The sequence below is a fragment of the Coffea arabica genome, chromosome 3e (genome assembly GCF_036785885.1).
Source record: "Coffea arabica cultivar ET-39 chromosome 3e, Coffea Arabica ET-39 HiFi, whole genome shotgun sequence".
NCBI lineage: Eukaryota > Viridiplantae > Streptophyta > Magnoliopsida > Gentianales > Rubiaceae > Coffea > Coffea arabica.
In genome coordinates, this window is record NC_092315.1 from 4116441 (window position 1) to 4129565 (window position 13125).

Genomic DNA, 13125 nt, shown 5'->3' on the forward strand with positions numbered 1-13125 from the left:
AATTACATCATTTTAATCTAGCAAACAGCCCCGTTTCATGTGTAGAAGCTTGAGATACCAAAAGCCATCCACACTGCGTGTAACACAATCATCCCAATAAAAGAAAAAGAAACTCACAATCACCAAACAATCACCAAAGCGTGTGAAATCATTAAACAAAATTATCCAACAGAAACACTGCAGCCAACATAAGATTAAAACCATGAATTATACACCAACGTTATCCTGCAAAGTCAGACTTTAGAATCGGGAAAAAGTAACTTGAACAGTGCATAGACTGTGCAAACTACCATCCATTCACAGTTTTGCATGACAGGATTCACCAGAAGGCAGATGAAAGTATATCTCAAATGAGTAAATAATACAAAACCAACACGAGAAAGAAGATCAATTACTGACTTCTATTCATCGAAATCAAAAAGCTAAGACACTTTTAATCCAGAATCACAAGATTAGCAGCTGTAGCAATCAAAACCATGCTTGAATTTCCAATAGCAATCATTCTATGCTTAAAATTTGCAACAGAGAGAAAAAAAAAATGAACAGCAAAACACTTTTAATCCAGACTCATCATGAAAATCGAAACAATATATGAAGAAAGACAGTCAAATATTATTCTTCAATCCAAATCATTTTTCATCGGAAGAAATACAACTACAAAAGCTTAAAACAGGAAATACAAAATCCAGAATTTAACATTCTAAAAATTACTATCCTTTCCATAAATCCCTGCTGATATATTCCAAAATAATCCAAACCCAGAAAATTTGATCAAGTAGAACTTTCATCAATTGAAATCCTAAACCATAGTATAGTCTCCTGATGGGCTAGTTACATCAGAAAGCAAAGACCCATAAGGAGACTCCAAATCCTCCTCGGGAGCTCTCAATGCACCATGTAAGCAGACAATCACCACTCCAATCACCACTGATACGACGACGTTCAGCCAGACCTTAGCAAAAATTAGGGCAACCAAAGTAACCAAGCCCAGAAGCCCCAAAACAATCTTATCACTTATTTCAAAGTTCAAGATGATCAATGGGTCATCAGGGTTTCTGGAGAAGTAGAGAAAGAGCCATCCGGCGAAGATGACGAGGAAGATGATGAGGGAAAGAGGGTGGTAGATTAGGCTGAGGAAGAGGACTAATAGGACGAGGAGAGTGTAGTTTGGGAAGAAGAAGCGGAGGTTTTGGTTGATCCGGTAGGTGGTGTCGGAGAGGGAGATTGGGAGACTGAAGGTGGATAGGCTAAAAAATTGGGCCCATGGACGGAGGCGTTGGCGGAGTTGCGTGGCGGCGGTTGGTTGTGCTGGGGAGGACATCGGTGGTCGGATTTTTTTTTGCTGGTTGAGACGAGACTCCAAAGTCCAAAGTCCAAAGTTCTGTTCCTCTTTGGATTTTTAAGATTTTTTATTGATATGCTTTTTGAGTAATTACTGAGAATTGGGGGAGGAATTTTGGACTTGGGCTACGAAATCCTACTAGGTCAAAGGCGTGGTTTCACTATATTGTAATCCTATCACCTCACATATTACTCCCTTTCACAAAGCCAAAAAAAAAAAAATGAAATGAGAATCATTGGATTTTTAAAGTCAAAAAATGAAAATATATAACTCCAATAGTTTACTCTTTAAAAGAAAAAAATTCCTAACAAGGAAGAAGTAAAGGTGAAATTTAAGGAGCGAGAAAAAGAAAATTTGAATTCAAAACCTCTAAATCGTTTATTTGATATTATTTTAAAGTAATTAAAACAGTATTAATTTCAGACTACTATAAATTTTTCAAATGATTTTCTCAATAAGTGCATATACGCACTATCACATAGGCTTTATATTGATTGCCCCTCCTACATTCACTCACTCAAAAAAATTAAAACTTGAGAGCTAAAAGGACCCATGAACACCACCACCTCCTCGTTTCATCCTTGTCAAGATGTTCAATACCATTTCTTTAACACAATGCGTTTGCGGAACTAATTTCAGCTTTTTTTTTTTTGCTGCTTCTTTATGATAAACATAAACAGACATCAAACCACAATTATGTAACACTAATAATTCCATGCAAGTCAACATCTCTGATATTTGTTATGCACACGAGCAAATCCCAGAATGAAGGTTAAACAAGCTTGACTTAAGATCCTTGAACCTTTTTTTTTTTTTTTTTTGAATGGTGGGGAATGGCAGACAAATTCAAGCATACGAGTTTCCATAATACAGCTTTGAACTTTCTGACCACTCTTTCCTTTTCTATCTCCCATTTAATCAAAAACAAGGTACTAAGATAAGATGGATTGCCTACGAAAGTTTTGGAGTTGTCCTTGCATTTGTGCCTGTACCCTGTGCGTGGGAGAGAGTCGGAGAAGGAGAGAGCCAAAAGGAAGAAGCATAATAGATACATCTGACACAAGATTTCGAGCTTACAAACAGGTCTTGCATTGCAGAACCAACATACATTGTCCCCTACCTGATCATAGAATACAAGAAACCTTAACCAACCCCGAAATATCAGCAAGCTACTTGTTAGCACGACCAGCATACATGCATTCTAATTGTATGCTTTAACCACACTAATGGCATGCCTGGGCATAATAATCGAAATCATCCCTCCAAGTGTAAGTGACACTCAGTTACATGCAGATGCCACCAAAAATCTAAATACTGATCCCAGTAACTGCAACACGCATATCGTGTCTTATGGTACAAAATCACCCATTTCCAGACCAGTCAAAAAAAAAAAAAGTCTAGTTATCCTTGAGCAGCCTTCCAGTAGGCAAAGACGTGCATCCTACTCGATGTCCCATGATGAGATGCTTCTTCACTCAGACTGTTAGTCGAAGTAGATAAAAGACTGCAAATATGATAAGCTGGACTAAATTTAGGAGTTAAGCACTATACAGCATGCAAAAGTTGCGTGCAATGAGAAACACCTGCTGCTCATGAAAAGGTTACAGCAAGGATAACATGCGCATCACGTGCTCAAGTGAGGGCTGCATAAATTACAAGGGGCCGATGTGCACATTTAAGATTCCCCTGTCAGCCTCTCCTGGATGATCTGTTCAAGTTTCATGTACAAAGCTCGCTGCTCTTCAAATGTGAGGTTCATTAGTATCTACAACGCAAGCATAAAGAAAAGCATTATTACAATTCTGAGTAAATAGATTCATTGAACAAAGAGTAGCATATCATGTTATCTTTTTACCTGATCCAAGATCGTCTCAATTGATATGCTCTGAGGCACCACAAATGACTGATGATAGATGTAAGCAAAAACGGCCATCACCATCTGCATACAGATATCTCTTCACATATATCATACCAGCGGATATGCACGAACTAATTAAGATTTTACGGATGATTCAAATAACTACACATATTACGTGCATGAGAGTGTGTTAATTACAGCTAGAGACAAATAAAATTGAAGTTTATTCCATTTCTCCAATTTTTAAACTTACAAATCAAGGAGAAAGCAAAATAAATTACTAAATGCACACAAATTCTAGCAGAGTCTAAACTAGCCTGATTATTTTCTAGTTCGTACATACAACTGATTATCTACATTTTAAAGGAATACAGACTTTTTCCTTTACATTTTTGTCCTATTAGCCTGTCCCTGGCCAAAACACATAGAATGCTCGATGTCCTGCACCTATTAGTACCAGCTCAAAAGTAGATCAACTCAAGAAAAGTATCGATAGTCTCAAAAGTTGGGACAGCAATCCTCCATTTACAATTTACTACCATGAACCCTTATACCAGTTCTACGGTTTCAAAATATATAATGCTCCGATGTAAGAGTTTTAACCATTCATTTAACTGCAGAATGTATCGCACAGAAAGATACTACCAAGTTATCAACAACTGCAGACATTACAGGAGCAACTTAACCAAATTAACCAACTAAATCCCCACAGCTAAAGGTTTTTCCACAATAATGCATAAAAAAGTAGACTAATATTTATTCTGAAATTATCTTATAGGCTTGATGTACCTGACAATCCATTCTGTCAGTGATTCCACCATGTCCCGGAATACTATCACCAAAATCCTGCAGCGGAAGAGAGTAAGAGAATACAAGTCTGAATAAGATAAACTGACTTATCACACAAATTCACAAGTATAGTTTCAGAACTTGAGAGATAATATGGTTACAGAACCTTAATCTTGAAAGCTCTTTTGAAGCCACTTGCAAAGAACCCTCCAAAAGGTGCAATAATTGAAGCAAATAATCCAAGGCACAAAGCATGCAACTGTACTGGCAATACTTGGAACTCTCTCCAAGGGAACTGCAAAAGGACAGATATTCATTGTTTGTTTCAAGAATATTTTAGGACCAAAACATGAGATGCAAGAAAATATTTGTACAACCGACATTGTATGGTAGCCTGTAGAACCACAGAATCTGGGAGTTGTTGGTTATTAAACATGCACTGATACTATTAGCTGTAACACATTTTTCCAAGAGCAATGCTATACTTACAAAGTATTGGATCCTCACTAAGGATAAAAGGGTTTTGCAGGTGAGCTGATATGTCTAAAGCAACATTAGGCCTCATGCGTATGCTTATCTTTTCTTCAATTTCTCCCCTGCTCTCTACAGTATATACCTTCTAACTAAAACAATTTGTTTATCATTCACATCTCCTCTCTTAGAATGTAATCATACTTTTCATGTTTATAGTATCAAAGTGCAATTTTGAGGATTCAATTCAACTCAAAACAACATAGCAACTGCCTTTTCAGATAGACAATGAAGAATGGCACCATGTTTCAAGGCTTAGCATCACAATTTCAAAAGTGTAACACAAAGTAGTCAATAAATTGAAGCAATTAGGAGGGGAAAAAAGGATTGAAACCAACTAATTTTAGGTATAGTACGCCCCATTGCTGAGACCTGGAAGAAAAACATGAAAGTACACCCAAATCTTGTATGTTCAGGTAATTAAAGTGGAAAGAAAAGAACGTCCAACATACCCATTGAGGAACCCATTCTGGTAGAGCGTAATTTTCTGGTCTAAATAGAGGACCAGGATCACAGTTAAGCCAGCCCATGGACAAATCCTGCATGTGAGTCATCTCAAGTACTTGTAATCCAGTTTCTTAAAAGCTGGCAGGCACATCAACCTAAATGAAAACTTCAACAAAATAGGCATATATGGTCACCTTCCTAGGACACGTAAGCCACTGAAAACGACCAAAGAAGTTTGCAAGCTGCAAAAACAAAGTCAAGATTACCTCATTAGCACACAATTAAGCAAACAATAGATATCAATACTCAGAATCATATTAATCACAAACTTCATCCTACTGATTGAAATATTCTCAAAGTCAATCTTCACATCCAAAATAAATAATGGAGATACTGATACACAAGTACAACCACAATTCCTACTACTAACATCACAACTGCACTTGATTCAGCATTTCAAATTTTCTCTTATTTACTTGAGGCAAAAGTTCAACAAGAAAACAAAGCACAAACAATGTTATTGCCACAGTATTTTGAGAAGTACCATATAAATCCACAAAAGAACAGTTCCTAAGTAGAAGTATATGAAATGAAATCAACCACACTCTTTCAACCCAAACTTTTTCAAACTACACCATCAAGCATCTAAATATGTTAAAAAACAGACCCTTCAGGAAACTCGGATATTGCGATTCCGAAAAATTAAAAGAATTTAAAACCTAACTCCAGGATTCCTGCAACAATCACAGACATACAGTACTGCACAAAAATGTAATGTCAAAACAGCTCAAGGAGACGTGAAAACTGCGAACAATTGCAAATAATGGGTAGACTGCTCACCACAAAGGCAGAGATAATAGTCGTAACAGATGCTCCTATGAAGCCTTCCCAAGTCTTCTTCGGAGACAACTTGATCAAAGGAGTTCTTCCAAAGAAAAACCCAACCAAATAAGCAGCGATGTCATTGATGACAATAAGTGATGCTGGAAGAAGGAACCTGCAAAATGGCTAATTGTCTTCAAGTTCTTTATCAACATCCAAACTTTATCATTTAAAAATCAGGTATAATGTTCACATGAGGCTACTGTTTTACAAGCCTTCCAAGTTTAAAGTTAAATGAAAACAGTGGTCTAGAAAATAATGGAGTAAAGAAACTGCATACTAAGGAAATTATCTGACTGCTAGTTAAATTACATCAAAGCAAAAACAAGACATCTTTGGTTTGCAACTTTACAACATGTCAAAACATATTGAATTGTGATACAGATGAAAAGAGACCTATCGGAGAGGAGACCTTGTTGTGTGTGTGTGTGTGCACGCGTGTATTTGCATGGGGTATGAGAGAGAGAGTAGAGAGAGAGAGGGAGAGAGGATAGAGAAGAAGAAGAAGAGAGAGAGAGAGAGAGAGCAAGAATACGACATCAAAAAGCACATGCAACATACACTTCACAAACTAGCAACCAACATGGGAAACAGTTAAAGAAAGTACTTAAGCTGTGTTACCAGAAAATTCCCTCAAAAATATTGGCCACAGTGAAGGAAGACTGTGTAAAGACCACAATCAGAATCATGTGGGTCCATGCATACTGGCCAAACTGATACTTGTACATCTTCTTCTTAAGAGTAAGAATAAACCACATGAAACCTGATGCAAATAAGAAAAGGAAAAAGAATCGCAGTCAATCTAACTATCAAGCACCTTCTTTTTCAAAACTTAAACAAGTTTCTTGTTATTGCATCATTAGCAACTCACAAAGAATCCTTGCTACATAAAATGGACAAAGCAAGCATAAAGAATGCAAAAGTCCCTTTCCAGGAGCAAAATTCCTTTTACAACATAAAAATTGGTAAAATAACAACTATCATGAATTCCTGGTAGATAAAGCAAGGATAGCCAGATGCTAAAATTTTCAAAAAAGAAACTCTTGAATGAAAACTACATTTCTAGTCACAAGAAATAAAGTTAGACAATTTGATCGAGAAATAATCAAACTATATGATCATCAAACAGAGTGGTATGCATTCTTAACATAAGTACTTAAAGGAGAGGCTGCTTAAAATAAGAGTTCCTAAAAACCAAGAAATGAATGTAAACTAGAGATCAGACACCACAAACCTGCAATATACAAGAAATAACAAGTCACCATATGATACTTGATAAATTCGCTCACAAGCTTGTACAAGAACTTGTCTTGAAAAACAGTATTCACGAGTCTTTGATTTAGGATACGGCCATACCCAAAAAGCATTGCTGTGAAAAAGAAATGCCTGCCAACAATAAAGACAACGTGACTTAGATAGCATCAAGTCATATTGCTACTTTAACCGAATTCTAAGAGTTCTTCAGCAACAGCTACACTCCCCAAAGTAATAACCTTCCCGGAAGCAAAGGAAGCTTGACTCCACAGACTCTGAGAAGCAGCTTTCACTTACCAATTTAATAGTCGGAAGCCTGGAAGTTGCTTATCTTCATGTGCTCGCCTGAGAAGATTAAACAGCTCTTTCGCCATGAAAATTTGGATCACTACTACCATGGCCCAAATATAAAGATGACCCATATATATTACGAAGACAAAGCCCCCAATCATCCATACTGTTGAGTACATCCGGATCAACATCGACTTGTATTTGTTTCGATCATGAACAAGTAAATGATTTCCATTCACTTTAGCAACCTCAGGAGGAACCTACAATTAAAAAAGACTTGGAAATCTAAGGAATCATTTCTAAACCTTAATTTCAGCAGTAACCCACTCAAAATAACCAATTTTTCCCTTAAGTTTGCACATAGCTAATCATCACAAACTTCCTAACTAGCTCACTTATTATCAATGATTATATTAATCAACAGTCATTAAGAGGAGTAACTTCAAAAGATTAACTCATTTAGAGCCTTAAAAATAGCATTATCGACACATTAATGCTGAAAAGATTTCCAGGGTATCAGGAAAATGAAAACAACTGTCCCTACAAATAATCAAATCACATAAATTACAGTTCAAATTGGATGCAAAGTACCAAAAAACCACCTTAAATCAAAATGCATAAATAAAGTTCAAATTGGACCCAAAAGCAACAAGGAGTTCACCTCATTTGAACCTCTACGACGACGCAGCCGGCCACCACCAGGCGTTCCAGGGGCGCCTGAACCGCTATCCTTCTGCATATCTTTCTCCATCTTTTCCTAACTTTTTACCTCACTAGTACCACCAAACATACAAACATCCAAAACCCAACTGAAACTAACCAAAAAAAAGACAAATTATTTAAAGCTGGAAAATTTTCCAATAAACAAAAGCAAGACTGAATGTTTCTGATAATTGACAGTCAAAAGTTAGGCCCTGAAGCATATAAGTTAAGCAAAGCAATATAAAAGATCATCAAGAAACACTAAAGATGCGTAAAAAAATAAAAGTAACCAATTCATAAAACACATAAAATTTTCCTACTTTTTTTCTACCATAAGAACGTGGGATTCTGTAAGGAGATCTGACCTGTGAATGAGAGCAAGAGGGGTGGGGGTGGTTGCGCTTAGGAAGTATGATGGTTCAGGAGGCTGCAAGGGGAGCCCGGCGGAGAGGAGGTGGAAGGTGGAGGCGCTGCGGAGAGGAGAGGAGTGCCAGTGAGGATTTTGAGGAAGGATGGAGTGGTTCGGTGGATAATAATTGGGAGAAGTTGGTTTTATAAAATGGAAGGGGGGAGTTGGGGGATATAATTGGGAAGACGTCTAGAAAAGTGGGGAGAATTACCAAAATTAAGAAGAATATGGAGGGATTGTCTTTTGATTGCCACAATTATCCATGTAACAATCTCTTGAACCTCATTCAACTACAACCTCTTCTTTCTTTCCCTTTATTTATTGATTTTTTTTTTTGTTTCTTGTTTCTTGTGTCTTGTTTTGAGCATTTTCTTCTTCTCTCAAGGCTTTTCCCTTTATTTTTTTTTATGGACATTAGGGTTTATTTTAAAGCTTGATTTAATTCGAAAACTTCAAACTCAAGTATGTAGTTGAATTAAGATCTTATTAAAGCCACTGCCCTATATTTTATATATGAGAAATGTAGTCTACCACTTTTGTCTCTTTTACAAAATTTATTTTTCTTGAAGATGAAATTGAAAATTTTTACCAATAATTAATAATAGGTTAGTTAATGGTCACATTTGAAATTAGTATATTTTGGATACTAATATATCAGCTTAAACTAGAAATTGAGGTATTTCCATGAAAGAAAATTTAGAAGATTAGGTCCTGAGCTCTAATTCTCTTCCTCTCTACCCTTTTTTCGTGCTTCTTAAATCTCATATCTCTCTTGCTAAAAAAAAAAATTTTAAAATTAGAAGACTCATAAAGATCAATGGATAACTCAAATACTTCTCATTTTCCTAATTTTTTAAGAAAAATTAAATTTATGAGCCATGCCAAATTCCCAATCTATACATTGCATGGAAAGTGGAGTTGGGATCTGTGCATTGTTACATATGTCACGGGAGATTATACCTTTGTAGTGTTGCTTAATCAGACATCTCTATGTTGGATTTCTATCTTATTTTACTAGGTTTACTTCATAAAGGTTATCAAATACCCTCAAAAGAGGGAATATATCTTACTTGGCCATTGTCTTTTCATAAGGAATTATGCCCTTGTCATATGTTTTATTAGAATCTAATATGGTGAGATCAAAGAAACTGTGGACTGCAGTTTCTCAGACAAAACTATCCAGCTGTGTATGAATTATGAACTACCTTACATCAAGAACACTGCTGATGCTGCCCAGAGCAAGTTCTCAAAAATAAATAAGAAAAAACCTGCAACTCAAATACAGTTCTACCCTGTTATTTGCTTTCTTTGACACCAAAATAACTTATTATTGGACATTTTTCTTGATTATTTTTGATGCGTACTCTGCCATCTCTGTACTAGTAACCCTTCACAGTGACAACCATTTGGAGCTACCGAGTACTATTAAGAAATCTTCATGCTTGTACAGGACACTGATGAAACATTCACCATTGATGGAATAATTTCACATCTTGATTGCCCATTGCTGTCAAACCATGGATCATTTCTAAGCTTTGGCAGCAAAACTGGGGCCCTAAACCCCAACTTGGCAGGCCCATGCATTAGTGACAGAAATGCACCATTTTGAGTCCCTAGGACTAAACAAGTCTACATAGTTTGAGTGCAGTTTTCACTTTGATAATTGTCAAAAAGTTGGAATACATGGAAATTCCATTTTCCACACAGGTTAAAGGGAAAACATTATTAATGTTCAAAACTTTTGAATTTCAAATTCATCTTCATTACACATATACAACAAGTATAAAGCTTTTCCACTTGTCATGAACTAAGCTCTTCCTAAGTACAAGTTGAGCAAAGCATCAACAATCACAGCATTTCTAAAGCCTTCACTAAACTACAAGAAAATACATTCATCAACAGTAACCTGCAATGACAATAAAGACATACGTGAGAAAGTTATGTTTTCAGGGATTTTACAAGTCCAATCCTTCAGATCCTGCCAATTGAACTGGTCCAAGAGAAGCATCATCAATTGTAGCAAGAATATGGAAATGCCTAGCCCTGTCCCGATTATTCCATCGAACAGCAAAAACCATAAAACGGATGACGCAATCCTTCTCAATTCGGGAAAGGTCATTGCTCAAGAAGAATGGATTAACCCCATCAATGAAATTATAGTTTGGCATCTTTAGACGCGAGAGGTAAATAAAATTCATAGGTCCACATTTGAGAAAGACTCCACGTTCATGTATATAATAAACAGTGCCAATCATTACTTCACCTCTCTTGGGTAAGAAGGTGCGGCAACAAAAGGTCACTGGAAAGAGAACATATGTTGAAGATTCATCTGGAACTCCTCTGCCTATGCTCCTCAGTTCAGTCACTGCAAGAAAGTAACCACATTCTTCTGTGACCCTGATATTTGACAGTTGATACAAAAGGCGTGCTGCAATCTGGCTTTTTGCAACAAGCCCACTTTTATTTAGGCTGTTGACAGGAAAGAGCACCTTAAAAACACATTCCACTTCGCACAGCATAGTCAAGCCCTAGTGAAGTTGTAGAAACAATCACTTAGTAATCTGGTTTACTTTTTCTCATTAATCAGTTAAAACTTAAAACTAGATCTCATGATATTAATCAAGAAAAGTTCAGATATAAAGGAGTATACCCATTTCGGCTAGCACAATTTAAGAATTATCTTTTAAAAAAAAAAAGTACCCTGCACAGACTTTATGAAAAGTACTAGAAGGTGGATTCCTGAAGTTGATGAACCAAGTTTTAACCTTGCATCAAGGAAGACCATAACTACTCCCTGATTTCCTCTGTTATTATCCTAGCCATTAAACCGAGCTTAAGCAATGTTAACGTGAATAGGCTACATATTCAACTTGAAGTAAACTGCCTATCCTGTCAATTGAGGTAAAAAGTGATCAAAGATCATGTACAATCATAGCATGACTTCATGGGAGGTAGGGAACCAAAGTAAATGAGAGCCAGAAAGTAGTCTATATACCAACACTGAACAACAGACGATTGGTAAGCTATGTGGCGCACAACTCAATCATCTCATTATGCCTAAATCATGGTTAGGCTTTACATATATAGTCGACACCAATGAAAAAGTTTATAGAAAAGACACCACCATTAAACTATTCTAGAAACTGTAGAAAAGTATCTCACAAAAGCGTATCAATCAAATAGGATAGCATACTGGCCCAAAATATACAAATACAACAGAAGTTTTTCATTTTCCAACAAAATGCACATATGTGTAAAATGTGAAAAACAAAAAATGAGACTGTCAAACCACTTCTTTTGCCAAATCTTACAAGTTTTGCAAATTCAAAAATAACCGCTAAATGCCATGGCCACCGCACGAGTTCCCTTTTCCTCCTTGTTCCATTCCCTAATTCTCATCAGAAAGCAACATTAGCCATATCCAATCTATTAGCTACCAAATTTTCAAAGCTGAATTTGTCTTTCTTCCTTGCTTCATTTAGATCCCCAGGCAATCCAATCTGAACTCAAGTAGCTGATACTATACCTTTGAAATAATGAACATTGAGTAGGAGTCAAAGAGCAAGTAATACAATCTAAGCAGGTGTTGGCTCACTTCCTACGCCATTTGCTCTGATACGCCAACCTAACAGTTTCTTTTCAACTGAATACTTTTTTGAATTTTAACAATTTCTTATATGAGAAACACACACAACTTAACTTCTTTGTAACCTTCTGCTCTATTAAAAGAGGAAGAATCGAATAAGAGGAACAAGAGATAAAGCAGAATCAGGAAAGAAAGAAGAAATCAATTACTGAAAAAGGGACTTTACAATCAACTTCAGAAATCGCTTTCCCAAAAAAAACTACCAATTTTTTTCTAATTTCCACATAAATATCAAAATTCTAGTAAATAACCCCAGATAATTACTGTCTTGCATTGTCAGACCAGTATAATCCAAGAAAATCAAACATTATATTGCAGCAAACCCAGAAAGCCAAAACTACCAAAGAATTATGAAAATGAATGAGAGCCCTGAATATAAAAAATGCAAACTTTATCATCTCAAAGTGATAAATACAGAGAAATATGTTATATAAAATACAAAATCAAATAAAAAACAAAAGGGTTTTTAAGCTTCACCTGAGCAGAAAATTATTCTTGGACCAGCTTGAAGGTTTCTTCGGAAAATGATTCTTGAAATTTTTGAGCTCAAGGAGAAAGTAAAAGCGGAAGGGATGAAGTTTAAAGTTCAAACTCCACCGTTTTGAGCTGCGCATGGGCAAAGTATCCCACATGAAATGCTAGGTGGCGTTTTCAGTGACGGGAACTTAAAGGCGTGAGCCTTATATTGCTTTTGAGAGAAATCGGGGGCATACAATAGAGGAAGACACTCAAAAGCGTAAACTGCCTAATTCTGATGTGGATGTCCCACGAAATCATGACCAAGTTGAATCATTTGATTTTAGCCCTCGAAGTAACCAAAGATTTCAAATTGACCCGTTGAAAAATTTTCAATTTCACCCTTCGAATGAACAAATTTGTTCCTTCTTAGTAATTTTTCTTTTAATCATTTAACTTTTGGTTCAGTAGGTCCACATATTTTGGCCAAGTCATCTTGATAAGTGAAAATAATACGT

General features: G+C 36.2%; 3 protein-coding genes across 6 annotated transcripts; all 3 read right to left on the bottom strand.

Moving 5' to 3' along the window:
* Window positions 1-799: 799 nt before the first annotated feature.
* Window positions 800-1321, bottom strand: LOC140038770 (PRA1 family protein E-like). Its single transcript, XM_072084038.1, has one exon. It carries the CDS (start codon window positions 1319-1321, stop codon window positions 800-802), a length of 522 nt encoding a protein of 173 aa, XP_071940139.1.
* Window positions 1322-2407: 1086 nt separating this feature from the next.
* On the bottom strand, window positions 2408-8751 carry LOC140038882 (phosphatidate cytidylyltransferase 1-like). Of its 4 annotated transcripts, none has more exons than XR_011842394.1 (13): window positions 8462-8751; window positions 8056-8209; window positions 7401-7654; window positions 7084-7235; window positions 6471-6612; window positions 5808-5964; window positions 5162-5209; window positions 4973-5059; window positions 4156-4284; window positions 3990-4046; window positions 3198-3281; window positions 2926-3107; window positions 2408-2822 (listed from the first exon to the last, which is right to left on the bottom strand). XR_011842394.1 is itself a non-coding variant. In XM_072084440.1 (12 exons), exons 2-12 carry the CDS (start codon window positions 8143-8145, stop codon window positions 3018-3020), a joined length of 1290 nt encoding a protein of 429 aa, XP_071940541.1. In that variant the 5' UTR covers window positions 8146-8203; window positions 8462-8751; the 3' UTR covers window positions 2408-3017. The 4 variants fall into 4 exon arrangements, 2 of the variants coding, with proteins under 2 accessions (XP_071940541.1, XP_071940540.1); XR_011842393.1 differs by having other exon boundaries at window positions 2408-2846; XM_072084440.1 differs by having other exon boundaries at window positions 2408-3107; window positions 8056-8203.
* Window positions 8752-10460: 1709 nt separating this feature from the next.
* Window positions 10461-11024, bottom strand: LOC140038771 (DNA-directed RNA polymerase V subunit 7-like). The gene has a single exon (XM_072084039.1). The coding sequence runs from the start codon at window positions 11022-11024 to the stop codon at window positions 10461-10463; it is 564 nt and encodes a 187-aa protein (XP_071940140.1).
* Between the last annotated feature and the right edge of the window lie 2101 nt (window positions 11025-13125).